At 37.8% G+C, this 23,729-nt stretch overlaps 1 protein-coding gene across 1 annotated transcript in view; it reads right to left on the bottom strand.

The window, feature by feature from the left end:
* Positions 3,426-23,729, bottom strand: part of PTPRC (protein tyrosine phosphatase, receptor type C) — a 118,644-nt gene continuing 98,340 nt past the window's right edge. The window contains 13 exon segments of the mRNA XM_003130596.6: positions 3,426-4,860; positions 6,475-6,610; positions 8,324-8,502; positions 8,726-8,848; positions 11,045-11,179; positions 12,493-12,626; positions 13,800-13,890; positions 16,580-16,729; positions 18,243-18,378; positions 18,577-18,734; positions 20,782-20,907; positions 21,615-21,712; positions 21,810-21,846. Coding sequence (XP_003130644.5) covers positions 4,585-4,860; positions 6,475-6,610; positions 8,324-8,502; positions 8,726-8,848; positions 11,045-11,179; positions 12,493-12,626; positions 13,800-13,890; positions 16,580-16,729; positions 18,243-18,378; positions 18,577-18,734; positions 20,782-20,907; positions 21,615-21,712; positions 21,810-21,846 — 1,779 coding nt within the window. The 3' untranslated portion in view covers positions 3,426-4,584.

Raw genomic sequence — 23,729 nt, 5'->3', positions numbered from 1 at the left:
CAGAAGAACCAAGCACGTTTGGACTTACTCACCAGAGAGAGGGCTTGAGTCATGCTCTCCATAAATGTGGTTTGCATTTTACGGTGCCCTGTTAACTTGTTTCAAGTACTGATTGATGGGTCCTCTGACAAACATACTGAAATGTGATCTAAACAGTAAGAACTTGTTCTGATTACCAAACTGAGGGACAATGGAACAATGACATTTGTGATTTATTGTTGGGTTTTATTTCCTGGCACTCACTTTGGAGATGAGGTGATCTTTGTTTATATGCATTATGAGAACAATCCTTTCCCATGGATGTTGAGGAGTGTGTTTATTTTTGTGTAATAACTTCAATGTTGTGAGTCCAGCTAAACTTACTAGGTTGTACGCCGTTGTTGAGAGTGTAGACCACACGAGGTTTTGTTTGTGTTTGTGTTATAATCACGGGATCAAGAAAAGAGAAAATACATGCAGACTTTTTTTTTTTCCGCTGATTTTTCAAAACACATGAACAAGGTTGATACTCAGGAAGGCAGAAGAGCAGAGGTTATAAATACAGTCTATGGTGCCAGGAAGAGCTGGTTCGAATCCTAAGTCTGTCGCCGAACCAGATGTGCTATTATAACAGGCCAGGCACCAAACTTTTCTAAGCCTTCCTTCCTCATCTCTAATGTGGAGATGGAATGGAATTTGTCTTGAGAAACAAATGCAGATATTAAAAAGCCTGTCATGAATTATGCTTCAAAACATATTAGTTATTACGGTAACAATATTTCTATTTATTAAAAAATGATACAGGACGCATACCCTTTGATTGGGTTAGTAGGGAACCAAGAAAAGGGAAGACGTTTACTAAAGAAGGATTACGGAAAAACGGACCTTTAGTAGAATAAGTCTTTTCACCCAGCATAGGAAGTGAAAAAAATCTCAATTTTGAACATGTCTCTTTGAAGAACCTCCGGATCCTTCCAGTTGTAAAATTTGTATAAGAGATTGAACATGTAGTGTTTTCTACTAATTTAAACAGATATTCTTTTCCTTTGAGGTTCTGTATTTGAAGGTCTTGATATCAAGAAACATGTGGCAGTTAGCCTGGGCAATTACCACCCTCTTACTTAGACCTAATATGGGGCTAAGAGAACATTTTGTAACAAATCTCCAGTGTAAATTAAAAATTAACATCGGTTATAGTTAGTTATAATAAATAAACTTCATACTCCATGTTTTATCAGGAAAAGAGCAAAAACAGATTTAAAAATGTCAATGAATAAGTATTAAGAGTTCTGAGTACAAGCTTATATTTCAAAAATGATGATGGCAAAGACATGCAGATAATCACTTCATACAGTTTTTCCATTGCAGAGACATATTAAAATGTACATTTCTTTTCTGCAAATATTCATTTGTTGTATGTAACAAATTAATGGCTGGGGAGCTGAATTTTGAGACAACTACTTTTTTCATTCCCAATGAATGCTGGTGCCAGAAATAAATAAATAAACTTTAGAAGAAACATAATGTAACCCCTTTCTGTCTAATAAATATACAACGGGATCCAAGCCTCACCCCTAAAATGGACCCGGCTTTTTTAAGTTGGAACTTTTTGCTTAATTTTTCTGACGAGATCTTGGAATTACTAAGGGCAGTGCCAAACATTAGAAAATGAATTTTTTTTTTTTTTTATATCTCATGACAGATTCCCTAGGAGTGCAACCCATAGTCACAGATATGGGTCTATAATTCACATACTATTTTCTTTTCAAAAATAAAAATCATAGACATATAATTACACCTTCTAGGACAATGGGCCCTGGCTTCTGAATGATATATAATGTTGACTGTCCAACTGACTACTCCTCCAGCTTTCCCTCTACCATAACTTCTTATGTACAGAAGAAAAAAATGTGTTCAGCTCACTCCTGTTAAGCCAACAGAACTTACCATTGCTCTGCAACCTAAGGATTTATTTTGAGTCTTTGTGAAAAGAGAGACTCACATGGAAAAGGACATATTTAAAACATACAGTATCCCTATTTTGAAGATGCCACTTGCAGCTGACAAACCTTTAAATTATAGATTAAAATAAAAACTTGTAAATACACATTTAAAAAAAGCTAGGGAGTTCCCGTTGGCGCAGTGGAAACGAATCCAACTAGGAACCATGAGGTTGCGGGTTCAATCCCTGGCCTCACTCAGTGGGTTAAGGATCCGGTGTTGCCATGAGCTGTGGTGTAGGCTGTAGACACAGCTTGGATCTGGTGTGGCTGTGGCTGTGCTGTAGGCTGGCGGCTACAGCTCCAATTAGACCCCTAGCCTGGGAACCTCCATATGCTGTGGGTGCGGCCCTAAAAAGACAAAAAAATGAAATGAAATGAAATAAAATAAAATAAAATAAAATATAAAAAAACTAAATAAAAACTTTACTTGTAGATTATTTAAAATGTAAAATTTTAAAGGGAGGGGAGAGGGATAAATTAAGATTTGGGGATCAAAATATATACACTGCTATATATAAAATAGATAAACAATAAGGACCTATTGTATACCACATGGAACTATACTCAATATCTTATAATAACCTATAATGGAAAAGAATCTAAAAAATTATATATATATAATTGAATATATATATATAATTGAATATATATATATATATATAACTGAATCACTTTGCTATACACTTGAAACTAGCACAACATTATAAATCGACTACATTTCAGTAAATTTTTAAAAAACCTTAGGACTTTTGCTCTTTGCATTTTGAAGCACATATAACACGAGTCTACTGAATTTGAGAACAATATAAAATTTTAACTACATTGTGTAGTAAATGGCAAGGAAGCAAGTTGCCATGGAATGCCTAATGAGAGAAGAAAAAGCAAGTTTTCTTTCTTTCTGGAGCTCATAGCTGACAATTCCCAGGCCTCCTTTTTTTCATTCGTAAGAGATACAAGGAAACAATATAAATTAGAAACATTGCTTCAATGTAAAATTCACTTACTTTCATAAGTTAACAGCAAGGTACTACTATACACTAATGTAAGGATTTATTGCCAATTATTTTGTGTATGATAATAAGAGAATAGAAGGATGAACACAAAGCAAATGTGAATTAAATGGAAAGCAACTGGTGATGTATAGTTGAGATACTTAAACTCAGTCAGGAGAGAGAAGATATAGAAAATCAAGCCAACTTAGAGGTAATGTGTGACTAATATAATAAGCTGATATAGAATTCAGCAAAAGGAATTTTGTTTATTACTGTTTGAAAAATATCATTTTTCTTCCATTTTTTCCTAGATCCCAAAAATTATTAGACTATAGATCTTTTAAAAAAATGAGACCTGAATAATTGTTCTACAAATATTAACTGCATAAACCTACATTTCAAAATGTGCATACATAATTTATATTTGAATAGGTAACACAGTATATTATATAAGAAAAGAAAATGATTGAATTTTATTGTAGTTATTGATATCAATTCCTGGTAAAAAGCCATCTGAACATTTGAGAAATTCAAAAACTAAATGCACGTCATTGGAAATCAAGGATAAACTTTACCATGAAAAATATGCACATGCAATTCTCAATGTCTCGTCAAAGTCCATAAAAATAGCTACATTAGGTTTCATAGGTAAATATTTAGCACAAATACATTTGCCTGACTCCATTTTTATCCTAAGGATTTAATACAAACTGCATTTGTTTGAAGATGTTTATTTAAGTTCATTTGTAACAAACATATAATTTGGGGTCAAAAGTACCACGTGGTGGATTTCACATTGTACAGAGACCAATCCATGTTGCAAATACCATATGAGGATAACAAGATAGGCTTGCTTGAAAATTTTAAATTAGATTAAATAAGCTTGAAAAGAGTTTGGACTAAATGCTAACATATGGAACATAAGATTTCCAAATGTTAATTTAGTTAACTGTCTTGTAGTAACTATATGCACACACACTACTTTTATGTCTATTTCTAGAAGTAAAACAGTAAGCTGGGAGATATATTTGAATAGAACAAGGAGGACATCTTGAGGTCATTCTAGAAATGTACATGTTATTCTTACACAGAGCTCACACGCAATTTATGATAAATTTAAAAAAATAGATCCTTTAAGCTAAGTTAATACTTCCAGTATAAAATGTTGTCCTTTTTTCTTCCAAAAAAAAAAAAAACTTCCAAAAGACAAAGTTTCTCAAGAGCATTGATATTTACTTGAAACAACCTCCATCTATTTCTGTCTCTTTGTCTATCTTTCTTTCTTTCCCTCTTCTCTCCCTTTCTCTCTCTCTCTCTCTCTCTCTCTCTCACACACACACACACACACACACACACAGGCATGCAAAGAATACAAAGAAGTTTCTTTTTGCTGAATGATGGATACAATTTAAAACAAGCATGCGATTGTACAAAATGTTTCATGAAAACTGTCTTAAATAGTTTTCTACAGCTGTAAAATAGAAACTTTCCAACGATATTGGTCCATGCTCTTATTTAATCCACTGTATCTCTATTTTGCATGCCTAGTTCTAGAAAAATAGAAATAACATTCAATGTGGGGTATTGAGATGCCCCATCTATGTCTTTTCCTATGCACTTTGAGTTAAAGCTGGACTTGCTGGACCATTGGCGGAATGTTCTGGCCCTTCAGGGCCACTGGTGGGTTTGGAGCCTTCATCCTCTGTGTCTCCACCAGAGGCCTTGTCTGGGGCACTTGGTGAACTGACACAGTTAGCATCCTGCTTTGTTTTGCCCACTTCATCCTCCAACTCAATTTTATCTTCTTGACTGTTCTTTTTCTTTACTTGTCCGTTCTGAGCAGGGTAGGTGCTAGCAATGACATCATACAGGAATTGGTACTGCTCCTAATAAAAGGAAAAGAAAGCAATGACATAAAAGAGGTTTATGGGATTATTTTTACATCAGATGAAAATTAGCAAGACCTAATCATTTAAATGTGGAAGACCTGGGCAGCAGAGTACTATGCTTATGTATTTTCATAAGACATGCTATTTGAGCCACACTGATAGTATGGGGAAGTTCCAGGGCCAGGGACCAAACCTGAGCCCCAGCAGCCACCGAGCCACTATGGTGACAACACCAGATCCTTAACCCACCGTGCCACCAGGGGAATTCTGAAAAGAACATGTTGAATAGCTCACTGTCCTTGCACAGTTCTAAAGGCCTGACTGCAGGGTGTGCTTTAGAATGTACTTTGTAGCCACACCAAATGGGTATTCAGCCCCCTTGAGCCATGTGGGGGGGGAGGTCTCCTTCTAACACCCTGGCACAGGATGCCACTTTTGGTGTCCATCCTCTTGGCTAATGCCTAAGCATCATTTAGCATCAGAGCAGGAGTCACCTGCTTCAGGGAGCCAATCTGATCCCCTAGGTTTAAACTAAGGGCCCTTATTTATGTCTGAATAAGAATTTCTCCATCATTTCACTGACTACATTGCTTAATAAATAGCTGCCATTTCCACACATTAAACAGCAAGTCTTTTAATGGCAGAAGCACATAGGAGGGCTCTCAATGTATTTTTAACATCAATACATGCAAGCTCAATGTCATACACAAGTAAAAGCTGCATTTATTTGAGTGAGTACCTAAGTTTGTGTTGTGATAAGTTACTGATTCCCAGACTATCACCTGTGGTCGCTGCCACTTATAGCGAACACACGTTAGATTGATCAGGACAATGACACCTGCATTATCCTCTCTGAATCCACATCTCTTTGCAAGATGACTTTGAAGGCCCTTTGGACAGAGGACAAATCTATGTCCCCACGCCTACAACGAAGCTGGCCTTGTGACTTTGTTTGGGTAATAAAATGCAGAGGAAGGTACATGCCAGTCCCAAGCCTGGCCCCAAGGGGTCTCGCTCTGTCTCTTGGAGTTCTGCTGCCTTTACTTGAATACATCTGAGCTACTCTGGATGAGGAAAGACATGTGATCTGGGCATCCCTGTTACCACAGCTAAATGCCAGCCAACTGCCAGCCTAGTGGCAGTGCAGGTCCTTTTGGAAAAGCCAAACCCTAGCAGACACACACATGAGTGAGCCTGGCCCAGGCTGGCTAAGCCAGCCATGATTAGCACAACTAAACTGGTCCAAACAACAGACTATTGTACCTGAATACACACTGACTTTTTTTCAGTCACTAAATTTTGGGGTGGTTTGCTATTCAGCAAATTGATGCAAGATTAAAGGTGGGGAAAATTAGGGAATTCATAAGCACTTTTTAAAATGTTCCTCGTGAACCATGACCACAAATTGCTGGCAACCTCAAATTCTCTTATCATGATAACAATTCCATGTGTATTATCCTGCAAAAAGTGAATTTAAAAGAGATGAGAAAAGTAAATAGAAGAGAAGGAAGGGAGAGGAGAGGCTCGGAGCAGAGGGGAGGGAAGGATGGAGACAAAATTGTCAAAATAAAAATGCAAAACATGTTAAAAGCAATGGGGAGCTCCACTCACAAGTGTAGGAACCATTCCTGGCCGAGCTTTGCGTAGAGATTTTACTGTTTGAAAAACATCTATCACTTCTTCTGTTTCTGCACTTTCCAAGAGATTTAACAAAGCACAAAAGATTCCTGTTTGCTGAGATCCATCTCTATAAAAGGAAGAAAATATTTAAAAAGGGAAAATTCTACATTTTATGGAGAAAGTGATATTCAAATAAAAATTGAATGAGGGAGACAAGAGGACATTATTCACTTCATGTTTACTATAATTATTTTAATCCAATCTCTTAAGAGCGAAATATTTCTGCTAAGTGCATGTTCTATACAGACTTTTTCAATTTGGGAATATAATAATCCTTTAGTTCAAAAAAGTATTTGTCTTGGGCTTTAAAAATACACTTTCTTCAGTTTAGTGCTTTATAGATTACAATACATTTTACTTACATCTGAAGTTGTTGGGACAAATATCATAATGCCAATTTTATAGATGAGGATATTGATATTTAGAGAAGATAAAGGCATGGCTAGTTAACTGATGAATCCAGAAATACCAAACCTGATAGTGTGTAAATTACTAAACCACATGCTTTTTCCCCTCTCTTCTTCTTCTCCAGTGCTTTTTATAAGTGTTTACACTTGTGCACCCATAGAAAAATGATACCTAGTAGAATAACTCATTAAAAAGAGGACAATCAAGTCAAAATTGACCACATTGCGAGAGCTATGTTACGTTCAAATAAAAATTCCATTTAAAAACTGTGATTAGCAGAACTTTATTCTATATAACCAAGGAACATAGAGTAGGTATTCAGCCATTCCCTAAGAAACACATAGGTTTTTGTTTTTGTTTTTGTTTTTCCTTTTCTGGCCACACACCACAGCGTGGTGGAAGTTCCCAGGTCACGGATTGAAACCTGAGCCATGGCAGTGACCTGAGCTGCTGCAGTGACAAAGCCAGATTCTTAACCCACTGAGCCACAAGAGAACACTGAGAAACACATAGTTTTAAAGCCCAAACTTCCCTTCATCAGTTCTCTTCCCATGTACATTTTACATTTGAAAATGCCAAAAAGTGTTATATGCCTAAGGGCTTGATTGTGGGATATGCAATTCTAACCATAATAATGAGGTGTCTCAAAAATTCCAAAAGCACTTCACTAGATGAACATTTCTCACATTATTATTTTTCATCTCCAATTTACTTTAACATTTTTATGTAAACATTCTATTTCATGTGTCCTAATTCCAATCTCTCTTATTTAAGGTGGCTATCTATCACAGATGAAGGATAAGAGTCTGCATAACAGAACTTGATAAAATAAAGTATTATTCTATTATTAAAAAGTTTTGCCCTTGGGGTCAGTTCTTAGAGAGTCAAGTGATGGGTTTCAAATTGAAGTTGCTAAGCACTGAAGTTTCAGCTAAGATATGTTTATTCGAGGCAAAGCATTCCGTGGCCTGGGTCCCATGGACACCTAATACAGTAGCTCAAAGCACTTGAGCAGAAATAAAATGCCACGTCCATCTACCTGCCAATGCATCTTTCCAGGCATCCATTAATTCACTCAGGACACATGGCATTCCAGGTTCAATGTTAGGTGCTGTGGAGTCAGGGATGATGTTTTCCTGGTGTTAAAGGACTCACAGCCTGACATCATTGCACTGAAATACACCTGTTTCTACTGTATTTCTATGATAGTTTCACTGTAGGAGCATACAAGTAAGAGTGACCGACTTCCTAAGAGGCTTCCACTGGGGTCATGCATTTTATCTATTAGAAGAAATGGAATTTAACAGGAGGTATGGACCCAGAGGTCCAGCGGGATGCTGATTCTTAACACGTCTCATCAAACCCTACCCACCTGCAGTGGATGAGGAGAGGCACATTTCTGTGATATTTATTCCCTTCCATGGAATTCTTCTTGGGAAGTTTCTGTTTGAGATTCTGAATCATCAAGATTAATTCTTTGGGTTCAGCAGGCAACTCTTCCGCATTCCAGTGGTGAAACTGGTACTGATACACAGTCCGAGGATCTTTCCTCTAAAATCAGAAGGGAAGGGAACATTAGCACCAGTGACGCTCAGCCCACTGGATACATAGATTGTCACCCTTTCCTCATGGTCACGTTCATTTAAATCGTTTAAAAACTGTATTCTGAAAACCTCATACAGAGAGTTGCTTTGTTTTCAGAGAGTAATTTCTATTACTTTTTCGACCGGATCAATTAGACCAGAGATACACATACCCGGAATCGTTGCCATACCTTGGAATGTCTCAGTTCAAATGCACGGAGGGTATAGGCTGAAGACTTGTTGGTGTCTTTCATATGAACTTCCACTTCTCCATACGTTTGCTTTCCATCTTCCCAGTACTGAGCACAGTCCTCCTGGGTAAGAAAGAACAAGATTCAGCATCTTCCACCCAAGGGTTCTGCTGGCTTCTCAAGGACTCAGAGCCTGTCTCCCTGTCTTTGTCTCTGTCCTCTTTCTCTTTCTTCTCTTCCCTCTGTTCTACTAAATTGAAGTTACGAGTCATGTTCTAAAACTGAACCCTGCCCATAAAAAAAAACAACCTAAAATCTATTTGAAGTGTGTGGTACATCCATTCAACACGGGGTTTCCCTGTGCAGATCAGGGGAGCCCAGGATAACAGAGCTGGACAGGACACGGCAGGAATGGCTCTCCCATCCCTGGTGTCGAGTTCTGAGATGGATCCCTCTCTTCCTTCCATTCACTCAGCATCTCCTCTTCAAAATGGATGGATGGAGGGGATATTGGCCGTGACCCCTGCAATAACTTAGGTCTCTCTCCCTCTGGGGCCCTTGAGAACAGAGCTTTGTCTCTATCCTGTCTGCATCAGCTGACTGAGTATCTAAGGAAAGGGTCAGCTTGAAAGACAGGTGGATCAGAAAATCTCTCCTCCCTCCTCAAATCATTCTTCACCCACTACAGTCCCAGAGTCGCCAACAACATTAGGCATTCCTGCTGGCACTCCTATCTCATGCCCCGGCGTCTCCTAAAATTTAGATGAAGGAAAAGATTGCTGGCATTCCATGCTGGAAATATGAGCATATATTTCTCTTTTTAAAAAAGAAAAAAGGAGTTCCTATCAAGGCACAGTGGAATCGAATCTGACTAGGAACCATGAGGTTGCAGGTTCGATCCCTGGCCTTGCTCAGTGGGTTAAGGATCTGGTGTTGCTGTGAGCTGTGGTGGAGGTCACAGACATGGCTCAGATCTGGCATTGCAGCTCTGATTAGACCCCTAGCCTGGGAACTTCCATAGGCTGCGGGTGTGGACCTAAACAGACAAAGAAGAAAGAAAGAAAGAAAGAAAGAAAGAAAGAAAGAAAGAAAGAAAGAAAGAAAGAAAGAGAGAAAGAAAGAAAGAAAGAAAATGAATGAAAGAAAGAAAACGAACAAAAGAAGGAAAGAAAATCATAAAAACTAAAAAAAAAAAAAAAATCTACTTTCTATATACAGGAAGAGGAGACCAAGGGAAAGTGAGAGAAAGAAGGCATATATAATGGCATTCTTGTAGGAATACTTATTAACATATGGCAGATAATGTGTTAGGTGCTAAAAGTTAAGACTGACTGCCAGGAAAATGCTGATAATTCAAGGCATTAAGGAAAGGATCAAATACAAGTAACAGACATTGAGCAGAAGATCAAATTAGAGCTTGGGTTCCCCTCCAATTATAGAATTTTATAGCAATAACTATTACATGAATATAAAGAAGACAGGATTTAGGTAAATTTTCTGGAGTTTTATCTTTCTGGAAGAATAGGATCCAAATGGGAGGAGAGGCCACATTTAGATGCATGGAACATCAGAAAATCCAATCTCAGTGATAAGAAGGCAAGTGATGTGTTAAGATTCAGTCAGCAAATCTACTTGTCCCGAATGGAAAGTATGTAAAACCTAAAAAAATGAGAAAAATGGAAAGATACAAGAGGGACCCATTATTGAGGGCCTCAAATTTCAAACTGAGATGTTTAGTCCTGAAAAAAAAAAAAAAGGGAAATCTAGCTGTTGTTTGCTATTTTCAACACAGGTGGCATGGGATGGCTGTGCCTTGATGGTCTGTGAGCAGTGGGCAGGGCTGGCAGTGAGGGGCAAGGTCAGAGCCTGGAGGCAAAACTTTGGAAGCCAGGGGCTCAGATGGCAAACAGGAAGAATAAACAAACTGAATTGCATGCCGGAGGGGGATCAAAAAGCCTCTGGTAGAGCCGTAGAGTAAGTCATCCAAGAATGCAGAATCAGACTTTGTGGCAGAAAGACTTTACAAAAGAGTCTTAGAAGTTCCTGGTCTCAAATTCCCAATCCATCCCATTCTCTCCCCCTTGGGGTTAATAGATGCAAACTATTGCCTTTGGAATGGATAAGTACTGAGGTCCTGCTGAATAGTCCTGGGAACTATATCTAGTCACTTATGATGGAGCATGATAATGGGAGAAAAAAGAATGTATGTATGTATATGTGACTGGGTCACCATGCTGTACAGTAGAAAATGGACAGAACACTGTAAACCGTATTTAATGGAAAAAATAAAAATCATTATAAAATAAAAAAAAGAAGTACCTGGTCCCCATTCTTCAGCTCAGACAGCATAACTATCACTTTCACTTTTCTTTGGAATATCATCTGCCAGAAGTCACCAATGGTCTCTTTCAGTGGCCCCTGAGCAGCAATCATCACTTCTGGTTTCCAGTAACTCTTTAAAAAAAAAAAAAGTGAGACTCAGTTACTACTGCTGACAAGAGAGAATAGTAGATTCTTAAAATAACCATTTGGAAACATAGTCAATTAAATATCAATGCTGTTGCATAAAAACATTAAGATTTTTAAGTCAAGAAACCATGTGGTATCTGTATGCAAGATATTTATTTAGTAAATGATAATGCATAGCTAATAATGTAAAATCATGTGCGGAAGATATTATTTTAGAAAACTAACAATTCTTTTCTTCCCAAAATACCTTTTTTCTCCAAAAAGCTTGATGTGATTGTAAAAAATACAGTGCATAAGCATTGCAAATTTTCTTCATCATGTCTCTAATTTGTGCTTATACATTCTTATAATATGTCATAATTAAACTAATATTCTATGAATGTGTGTTTTAGGAAAGCCAGGAAAAGAAATAAATCCAGCTTAGTGTGTATTCACTGAATGTCTCAAAGTTTCTTGTTTGAATTCTCAGTGTGTTTAAAACAAAGGTAATGAACTCCTGCTGTACAGCACGGGGAATTATATCCAATCACTTGGGATAGACCATGATGGGAGATAATATAAAAAAGGGAATATATATATATGTATATATATATTTGATTCAGTCACTTTTCTGTACAGCAGAAATTGGTACAACACTGTAAATCAAGTATACTTTAATAAAAATTTTTTTAAATAAAACAAAGGTATGTGGCACAGACTTACTTAAATATTCAGTTAATGTGAATGAAAAGTTTTTACCTATACAAATGTACAAATTTGGATTTGCTTACCATCTGGATATCTGGGTCCAGAACGAACATCTTCAAATACTTGTTTTTGCTCAAATTTTATTATTTTTAAAATTATATTATAGTCATATGTGTTATAAGTTGTAACTAATAGCATCGTTTTATTTTGCATCCACTTACTTTTTTTTTTCTTTTATGGCCGCACTTGTGGCATATGGAGTTCCCAGGACAGGGATCAGAACCTAGCCACAGTTGTAACCTAGGCCACAGCTGTGGCAATGCCAAATCCTTAAACCTACTGTGCCAGGCCAGGAATCAGACTTGTGTGCTGGAGTTTCAAAGAGCCATGATCCCATGGCGCCACAGCAGGAACTCGATTCGTTAGGTTTGAACGTCTAAGTATTGAAATGAGTTCAGATAGAGTATTATAAATGGAAAATTTTGTGTCAGTCAGTACTTAGTCATGTCAAGCTCATCAGTCTTTATAAAATCACTTAATGCACGGCCATAATAACACACACATATTTTTTATTAGAGTTAGACCTGGGTTTTGGCAGTGTGAGGACCTACCATCACAAAAGATGCGTTGATGTATCTGGTTGTCTCCTCCGAGTCACTGTCATCGTCAGAAGACTCATCTGAGTCATGCTCACTCTCCTTGCTTGTTTCTAGCTCATGTTTCAGGGTCACCCTGTTAAAGTCATCTACACAAAATAAATCAGTGGTAAGTCTTCTAACAAGCTCAGATCTCTGCTTGGTTGTCACGTGGAAATTAGAAAGTCATTTAGAAGTGACATTGTATGATGTACACATTGATCTACGTGGAATGAGATCCTATTCAATTTTTACGGATTAACAAATTATGTTTTTAAGTCTAATAAGAAGGTCTCGAGAGTTCCAGGAAAACACATAGGACATAACTCTATGTCATAACGTTCCATCCATTTACTCAGTCATTGATACCTATGCTTTAATTTTTGATGGAATATCATCAGTCTGCTGTAGATAAGTTTAAAAATATTTATATACGTTAATAAAATACATACCAGGTAAAAATCTAATTTTTCAATGATGTCTTAACATTAAATTAATAAGCTTAAGTGGGTATCTCGGATAAATTATAATTTCATCAAGAAAAGTATTTAGCCCATAATTTCTCACTGTTTCTCAATTTCTTTGATTTATAATAACCAGGTCAAATGATCTGATAAGCTACATCACCATCAACTCCACATTTTAAACTATATTCACAAGGGCCTCTTCAGAAATTAACTAGGTCAACCATGCATTGACATGATTTATTTGGTTTTCCAGTTTATTAGCTTGGGTTACATGTTCTCCATGCTAATGTTAGTGTATGCGACTCAATAAAATTGAGTGGTACCAGACGTGGTCCTATCCATAGAGTAAATAACAAAATGCAGGTCTTGAAAATGATGCATATTTTGATCTGTTCAATTTGATGATGGATAGCTTATAGCATACTTTCACCTATTTTCAACCTCCCTAATAAAAGGAACATAAGAATGTAATTTTGAAATAAATGGAAGATGAGAGAAAACCCATAAAGAGGACTTGGACTTTTCCCTCCCAGCTTCAAAGGTTATGTCTTTCTGACAACACATTTCTGAACTAATTGGTAGAAGAAAAACACTGAATACAGCCTAGCTTCCAAAGTTCACTGTAGCTGTTTGGAGTTCAATGTATTTGCTACAACTAAAATTTCAATAGCCTAGAACTATTCTCTCATGTCAACCCAATGTGGAAAACTTGCTTCCAAATGGGTTTTGTGTGTTTCACATTGAACAACTCCAATAGAGAACTTCACTTGGTCTGATAGAAAAAAAAAAAAAAAAGAAAGAAAATAAACTGCATACATGGAATCACTTTAGAGTTCCTGTTTTTACTCTTATTTTCTTCTTGATTTCCAATGTGCTGTGTCCTCCAGCTCCTATATGAAGGCAGCCTCTATGAGAAAAAAAAAAGAGGAAAATTCCTTTAAAAATGTAAGTACAGGCTTAGTTTATTATTGTAGCATAAGATGCTCCCTAAAGAAAAGAATTTCATAATTTCTTTTTAATTGCTCAAGTATCTAGTATTTGGATGTAGCAAATGTGAACATATACAATTATACAACAGAATATGCTTCCTGGTTAAGAAATGCTGGATAGCAAAACAATATGGTTTGTTCTTCCACAAGTTGAAACCACTATACAGATGTTGATGATTCTCCATATTGCAAAAGCAATGGTAAATTATTTTAAATGATCCAAAGTAAATTCTCCAAAGTAAGGCATTTGCAGAAGACTAGACTCATGTGTTGAATAATCAATAATCAATAATCAATTTCTTTGAGGCTTCTGGAACCTTTCCTTCTCTGTCCCAATAGCTAATCAGTTGGCAAGACCTATCATCCCTGCTGGTGAAGCTCTCTTCCACTTTTCACTTTTTCTACTTAGTCCAATCCACTTTCGTTTCTCACTTGAACAATATCCATCGTTTCTTTGCTGGCCTTTTTATGTTCCATTTCACTTGCTCTAATTCTTCTAACAGAGCACACCCCTCTCTGGTTTTGGGCAGCTTTCCATCTTTGTTAGGAAGGATCCAACATCCATCAGAGAGAGGCTGTTGGGATATGTCCTTGACTGTCTCTGAAGCCTCCCCTCCTGCTGGGCCCCTCTGCCCTTCAGCCAAACCCACTCCCTCCAGCTCGGAAGGGGCCAACCTGTCCTTTCAGTCCTGGCAGATGTGCAGGTGTCTTTTCTGCCTGGACTACCCTGTTCTTTCTTGTCACTCTGCTCACTTCTACTTGCTATTTAGCTATCCAATACTCATCTCTTCGTTTCTTAGCCTCTTCATCGCCTGTAATTTCCCCCCCTCTCTTTGGCCATCCACATACTTCAGTCTATACTTTATAGTTTTTATTGCACATATTGTATCACCTTAAAAATTAGGATTTCAACCATTCCTGCTATTGAATGCTACCTCTGTTCCCCCTCATCATTTAAAATCTAGTACTTCCAGTCCAACAATCTGCAATCCTATCAAAACCTTCAACATACAGTTTTTACTAGTCTCTCTGCTGAGCCACAATGGGAACTCTGCCTCCCAACTTTCAATTTTATTCACATTTAAAAATCCTAAATGGATTTAACCCAACTATACATAGCCTCCAGTCCCAATGTTCCTGTAGGAAACAAAAACAAACAAACAAGTAAAAAACAACCAACTGACTCCCTTTAAATTCATGACCAATGAGTTTCAAATGATCCAACAATAATTTCTGGCAACCCTAGAACATTTGCCTGGGAAATGGCTTTTCTGCTTTGATATAACTCTTTCCTTTTTTCTTCCTCAAACATGAGCTCCTCCTTGCCCTACTCACTTCCATCCCCCTAAATTCTCAACCGATCATCTTGCTTCCTCTTCTCTTGAGAAAGATAAGGCAATTGGGCATGAACTGCTTCAATTTCCCGTCACTAATCCACCAACCCATCTACATCTCTGCTCTCATTTCCCGTCTCCCTTTATGCTTAGAAGGAATAATTTCAGTTTATATCAGAACCATGGTCACCACCTGTGCTCTGGATTACCTTTATCCACATACAAATCACTGTGACTCTTTGCTTAGAACTGCACACAGCACAGAGCACAGACTCGATCATGTTTGTTCAGCCCAAGAATTGACCCTTTCTTTTAGTGACTTTCAGTATGAATGTTTACATCAAAGTGTCTCCAACAGTGTGTGTGTGTGTGTGTGTACACAGTACAGTGGACTTGGTGTATTAAATATGGTTGATTTATTGGCTAAAAGAGCAAGAATAAAAATACCCCCCCCCCCCATTGAAGACCATTCTGCTCTCCTACTGGTTTCTCCACCACAGTACAGTCTTCTGGTGGATTGTGTTACTTGGGGATTAGCTCATGCTCCCCGCCACCCCCCCCAACCCTACTCCAGCCCCCCTCTGATCTAAAACATTGAATGATTCTGCATCTGATTAAAAACATGTCCCTGGTCTTGCTGTGAAACTCTCTGAATTGACCAGTGTGGTAATTTACTGAAAGATCCCATAAACTGAAAATTATAACTGAAGGAGGAAAGTCACTACACATTTTTTTTGGATGCCCGAGCAATTTGGAGCTGGCTACACCAACCGCTCTGAAATCATCATCAGCTACATCCTCGGTTAGTTTTCAGAGCAATCGCCTAATAAATAGGTTAGGACACTAGTATTGTATGTACCCACTAGTTTCTGTTTACCAATGCCAGCCGGTTCCCTTTCCTAAGAAGTCATAAACTATTCTAATCATTTCCTCTACAGACCGAAACCAGATGTAGTTTTCAGGGGTGAGATGCTTCCTCGCCTTTGGCGGGCCCATTTTGTGGCTACTATTATTTTGACACTTTGTTTTATACCAGCTTAATCAGGAACAGTTAAAATGCTGGCTGTCGAGTCAGGCTGCTTAAGTCTCTTACGTAAGAATTGTCTGATTTCAGGCATTTTTCTAAAACCCTCTGCGCCTTTGTTTCCTCCTATGTGCTCCGTTTTATGGTATCACCCAAATACAAGAGGAGCTATGTCAGGTGCACAGCCCAGCACTGGAAAAGGGAAGTTCCAGTTATCTGTAACAGTACTGCTGTTATTGTTCTTATTACCTGGAATTCGGCCTCCAGTGGAGAAGGTTCACTGGGTGGGTCTCTTTTCTTCAGGTTAGACAGGTATGGGTGTAACTCAGACAAGCTCACTTCTGTTTCTCCAAACTGATTGTATTCCACCAGGGCCTGATGGATCAAGATGTACTGTGCCTACAGTTTCAAGGAAGAATGCAATTCATTCATTGATAACTTAGAGTCCTATAAATCACATTTAAGTAAGTCATACATTTCCATAATGTTGCTCATATGGACACAATTTTATGGAAAAGCAAACCTGATATCTGTAATATTTAAATAACCTGGAAGTTGGCTCTCAACAGTTCTCTGGGATATCAGCAAATTCCATCTCAAACTATTTTTCCAGAAGAAAAAAAATATACCTTGGTAAATAGATAGACATTTACCATGTAAGGCATAGCTTGTATCTTATTCTGATCAGTTAAAAATCTTTATCTGTTACTTTCTTCTGTGACCAGTATTGGGTCAGTAAGTTAAATTACTAACATATAAAACTATAATGTTGCATACTCTGTCTGAGAGAAAAGAAAGCAAGTTGATATTCCACAGAACATATGTTTAAAAATAGTTTTCTAAAACCTTTTAAAATAGAAAATTATTCTAAACAGCAACAATATGCCAAATCCAGTTTTAATAACACTTTACCCTTATATTTGAATTCACTATTTTTTAAATAAAATTACTTATTTCTGATAAAGTTGAAGTCACTTTAACACCATCTCAACCCTCTGAGTTTGACTGTATCTTTCCACTGGATTTCATTTTTCCACAGGAATGTAATTCTTTTTTTTCTGATGAACAATCTGTTATTGTCCTTCTATACTAACAACTATGTATCTATAAACATTGTAATTTTGTGTCCTTTCTTAACAATTGCATACACTGTATCATATACATTTCATCTGGTGGCTATTTACTGTTTACATCTGAGCATATGCCCACATGGAGAGCTATGGACCTAGATTTTTACAGATTATTCCATATGCCTCTCAATTGCAGCAGAGCTGTGCGCACGAAGAGTCCACATGTCCACATTATGTTTGCTCCATTCCCATATGGATATATGTTTAAGTTTTTCCAATCTTTTGTTATTCTAATGATGCTGAGTGCAATGAACATTCTTGAACATATTTCTGGTTGTGCCTGTTTGCAAATGTTTCTCTAAGGTATACACACACATGGAATTGCTGGGTGAGGTACAGATATTTTCAATAATAACCATCACTTTCAATCACTGACTGTGTGCATGTTCTAGGGACTTATCTAAGTGCTTTACTTGGATTTTATTTGTTGTGTCTTAACGCTATAGCATAAATACTATCATTATCTTCATTTTACAGATGACTGAACTGAAACAAAGGAACATTAAAAACTAGTTCACAGCATGCAAAATAACATGCACAATTTGAAAACTTTAAATCTAGTTCAAAAACCAATAGTCATTCATCTTCTACTTTCAGTAACCCATGCAAAATGTTTCCACCTGCAATTGGTGCTTTGGTTTTTAGGAACTTAAAAGAAAACAACTTTCACCCTCAGTTTGAGATTGAGAAGAATTTGGACTTCCTTTATGATCACTATTCCCACCACAAAGATTTAAGTAAGAAGCCAAAACTGAGGATAGCGACTGCAGGCTGGAACATACCTCCACCTGAACCATCAGGCACCTCTGTCGCCTCAGCTTGACAACATAGCCATAGACATCCACCTTGTTCTCTGCCTCCAGGCCTTCCAGCATGGCATCAATCCCAATGTAGGTGCCTGTGCGTCCAACGCCAGCACTGATGAAACAAATGAAAAGGTTGGAGGCATGACTGCGGCAGGAAAATGACTGGAAAATCCAGCAAGGATGATGCAGAGAAAACAGTTTCTTCTCCTAGATTATTTCTGCAAGTAGGAATTGCCAGGGGAAGGGTGGCCCTAACAGCCCAGCCATGAGGATTGGAACAGCCCTGGTGCTTTGAGTGGAGATCACTTACCTGCAGTGCACCACGATGGGGCCGCTGAAGAAGTTGCTGAACGCATTCACTCTCCTGCGCAGCTTGAGGAGCAGGTGAGGGTCTTCAGGGACCCCGTGGTCCGGCCAGCTGGTAAACTGAATGTGAGTCACTGCTCTTCCATTTACTTTTTCTTTTCTCTAGTTAGGAGATAATATTTCTTTTAGATGATTTTTTTTTCCTCAAAGCAAACTCTGGGACATAAATAAGTGAATGGGAGAACCCGTATAAAAACTCCTCATGCAAGGTTTTTTCATCCGTGATTACAGTTTCCTTTCCACTATAAAAACTAGGAGTCAAGATTTCATGCAGGACTGGCATGCACTAAGCAGTGAGCAATTACTTACCAGGAAGGTAAGTAAGGAATGGCAAGTGTAGCTGAGACTGCTAGGAACGTTCATGCCGCAAGGCCAAAAACAAACAAAATAAAAACACAAAATCAAAAACAAACACACAGGTTTTGGTGGGGGCATTGGTGGGTAAGGGGGAAAAGAGATAAAGTAAAAGCCCTTCTTACATCTGTTCGAAATACTCCTATTTGGTAGGCAGACAAATTGGACTATTGCCAACTAAAGAAAGTCTGATTGATTATTATCATTATTATTATTATTGTTGCTTTTTAGGGCCACACCTGTGGCATATGGAGGTTCCCAGGCTAGGCGTCTAATCAGAGCTACAGCTGCCAGCCTACACCACAGCCACAGCCACGCCAGATCCAAGCTACGTCTGTGACCTGCACCACAGCTCACGGCAATGCCGGATCCTTAACCCACTGAGCGAGGCCAGGGATCGAACCCGCAACCTCATGGTTCCTAGTCTAGTCAGATTCATTTCCACTGCACCACCATGGGAACTCCATGGGTTTTTTTTTTTTTTGCATTTTAATTTTTTTGATTAATTATTTGATTAATGATGTATATCTCCTTTTAGATATGTTAGCTCAGATGGTATAGAGAGAACTGAGGAAAGTCATCCCCCATATTACAGCTCCTATTTGTGCCAATTCCAAAGTAACCACTAGAAGATGCATAATTCATAAATTCTCTGACAAGGTATGAGGAAGAACCACCTACATTTGATAATAGAAGAAACAAAAAGACTTGGCCGGTTGTCATTTTCAGATAAGAAGTAACTGAGTCAATGAGGAATGTCAGACTAATCAATATACTTGTAATCAGATTGGCACTGGCCTCGCCATCACCCAGATCTATGAGATGGGGCCTCCGTGGCTTAGAGCATCCTGTATTCAGTCAGGAGCACATGAAGGGCTGTTCCAGAGCCTTCCAAGGGCATAGTCATTAGTGATGCTCTGAGAGCCTTAGAGGGCCTTGGGAGGACTACACAACTGGTAATTTTTCTTGCATAAAATGTATCTGAACCATACAAAAATATAATTGAGATTACTGAGAGAACATCCAATAAATGGAATGCAGAGAAAATGTCAACCTTTTCTAGAAGGAGCTCCATTTTTAACACTTTTATTACAATATTGTTCACATACCTTAAATTCATTCATTTAAAGCATAAAAGTTTTTATTTTATTCACAGAGCTGTGAAACCTTCACCCCTGTCTAATTATAGGGCATTGTCATGGCCCCAAAAAGACACCATAATGATTAGCAGTCACCTCTATTCCTGCTCCAGCATCCCCCTCAGTCCTATGCAATCACTAATCAACTTTCTGTCTCTATACATTTGACTGTTCTGGACCTTTCATGTAAGCAGAATCATATCATATATGTAAAGACCCCTATTTTAGCTATTATTTAATTTTTTCTTTCTGACCTAAACATTTTGTCTTTCCAACTGAATTAGAACTTTAGTCTCTGTGCCACTGTATAAATATTCTTTCCATAATGGTAATAAGTCCATAGAGACCAGAGACTATTTTTTTTTCACTTATTCAATAATCCCATCCTTCATCAAGCACATTTAATGTGCTATTTTCTTTATAATTCAAGGGTCATAGCATTGCAAATACTTATGATGTGATGTTGATAAACACCACTTTCACTAGTGACTCAACGAGACCCTGTTGGCTTGTGTTATTGTTCTATCCCAACATACTTTCCTGCAATTCATCAAAACTATTATTTTCCAGACAGATCTTAACATCCCATATTTAACATTCCATAATTAGATTTTAGACTGTGTAACAATTACAACGATGGCATAAAGCAAACTCACGTTTGTAATGGTAAGCTTCTGAATGATGTAATCTGGGCATCTTTTGTGCTCATTGACCTCTACAATCACATCTCCATAAGCATGGCTGCCCTCTTCCATCGACGGCCAGTATTCTGCACACTTGTTCTGTGGTTTTTAAAAAAATCATTAACAAGTCCACGTTTCCATTTAAATGAATTGGTTTATTAAACAGGCTTGGTAAAACAAGACCCACAAAAATGTACTCTTTGAAATTCCTAGAACATTTGTATGTTCTTTAAACGGGGATGCTTAGAACATATTCCATGTCCCATTAAGTGCCCTGAAGGACTTCCTTCATTCTACCCAGCCAAAGGGTGATCTTCCTGGCCTTAGCTTCTTATTAAATGGGGATGTGCTTGGTGATCGGCAGAGATGATTGCATGCAGTGAATTTCAACCTGGGGGACAGGGAGGCTTTCATGCTTTCTAAAGTCACATTACATAAAGTACCATCTATCTGTCCAAGGTCAGTTTGTTTCAAGTCTTCGCAAGTACTTAGGAAATCAATACACAGAAATGCACTGAATTGGTAATAACGCTGCCACAAAAGATGACTAACATGTAAGTCTAGTAATTAAGCAGAATCATTTAAAAGGTATTCTTATACATGTCTATATATAGATGTACATATTTTATTTTTCTACATGTATGAGAGTTTAAATGGAGAGTTATACGGATTAAACTAGAGGACGGTCTGTTTGATCACCAAGCACATACACATGTGGCTTTGCGAGATGCCACCCAACACTCTTGCCCTAACTCCAGCCTCTGTGAATCCTAAACCCGCACGCTGTGAACTTTCTGGGTCCTTACCTTGTTTCCTTCTTCACATCGAGTGACCATGACAATAACTGTGGCTTTCTGTTCCCAGATCATCCTCCAAAAATCATCAATAGTTTCATCCCTTGGACCTAGGAGGTACACGAACACAAACTGGTAAGAAATATTTCCTTAAAAATGCTGCAAAACAATTTTTCCAAAAGAATACGGGACTATCAGAGAAATTACCTTGTGCAGCAATGTATTTCCTGGGTTCTTTGAAACCCTGTTCAAAACACACACAGAGGTATATGTTATTTATTGAACACTCAACTATTCATTTACATGCAAAAATGTGAGAAGAAGTTGCCTTAGACCCACCATTTGTTGATCGTGTGTTTCCCTGGACAGTTTCAAATTATAAGGGAGATTTTACTAACTCATGATCAGGCATTTAATTGTACCAAACACATTAGTTAACATTTACAAGCAATACTCATGATCTTCATGTGTCTTTGCTGTATACCCTGAACAATGTTTAAATCTAGATAGGCTTGGTCCTCATCTGGGATCGTGCAGAAATTTACAAGAGTAATCCAGGCATTCCTATATTTTATATCCTGCCAACCTTTACAGCACCATCTGCCACAATTTAAACTTCCTTACCAGCCATATAGTTACCTTGGGGATTTTTTACTCAATTTCTTTCTATAAATCATCCTGAGATTAGCCCCACACTGCTCCCTTTCAACAAGTGCTGGAGGAGCCTGCTGATAGCCAAGATCCTTTTCTGCCATTCTAGATAAGATATATAATAACTTACATTTTATTACCTACATGGTCTGCTTTCTCCATACCTGGTCTCAAAGCAAAGGAATGGAGGCAGATAAGTTACTGTGCTAGTTGCCTCCAAATTATCTCATTTTCCTTAAATTCACCTCTGCCATGAGGGAAGCCCTTCAGACAAATAACCTTTGCCCTTAGATAAAATTCAGTCACATGGGCCACAGTGATTTGTGATTTATTTTAGTAATGTCTTTACATTTACATCTCATGATGCAGTATTATTTGTACATTCAATTATTCAGCAAGTATCCACTGAGTGGCTACAATCTGTCAAATACTTATCTAAAAGCTGTGACTCATGCTTTTCAGGAGCTCCCAGCTCTGCTGGAGAAAAGTAAGTGTAACTCAATATCCTAATGACCATGTATATTTGATTAGAAAGTATAGGGTTTCTTTATTCTCTAGAGACTTCCTAAATCCTTATAAAATCTGCTCTCCATTACTTTACTTTGAAGAGCAAGTTGTTTTGAAAAGGCACTACACACTGAGATAAATTTGTTCATTGTTAATTGTGAAGGTCTGCAGAGGTCCCCTGTGGAATCAGTTAAAATAGAGGTCAAAATTATGACAGTACTAGTAAATATTTCTGGACCATGACCTCCCATTTCTAAGTGTCGGTTGTCATTGTGAACAAGTCCTTTTAAAGATCACATGAGCAAGGAGAGTAAGAAATTGCACTGCGGGTCTGATGAGCACATGTCGGGGAGAGGTATATGTTGATGGGATAGAATTTACAGGGACAACATTAAACAAAAATACAAAAACTCATGCATCAAATAAAGTTGATGGGAAGTAGGACATGGTTTGGATAGGGCTGTCTCCAGACAGAGTGCTTGAGAAAAAAAATCTCAGCTCTGCTTCTGCTAGCAAAATTGGGAATACCTTGTAGAGCTGTCATGAGATTTCACTGAATGAATACATGTAAAGCTGTCAAACCGGTGACCGATAAGTAGCAAACATACAATAAATTGTAGACATATTATCGCAATAGTCATTAATGTCGAGAATTTTGCTCTGGAAAATTAGACGTCTCGCAAGGAAATGTCATTAATGATTAGAACACATGTTGAAGAGGCCTGTGTCATGATATTATTTTTTGAATTAGATGAATTCTTTTTGAAGTATTTGAATTATTCTGTACTTTTAAATTGTGTGTAGTGGTTTGAACAATGTTCCCCCAAACCTCATGTCCACTCGGAATGTTACGTTATTTGAAAAGAGAGTCTTTGTGGGAGACGAGGTCATACTGGTGAGGACAGTACCTAAATCCAATGACTGGTATCTTTGTAAGAGAAAGAGGACGCAGAGACACAGAGACATGGG

Source organism: Sus scrofa, chromosome 10 (assembly GCF_000003025.6).
Source record: "Sus scrofa isolate TJ Tabasco breed Duroc chromosome 10, Sscrofa11.1, whole genome shotgun sequence".
Classification (NCBI taxonomy): Eukaryota; Metazoa; Chordata; class Mammalia; order Artiodactyla; family Suidae; genus Sus; species Sus scrofa.
This window is presented reverse-complemented; position numbering and strand designations above follow the sequence as displayed.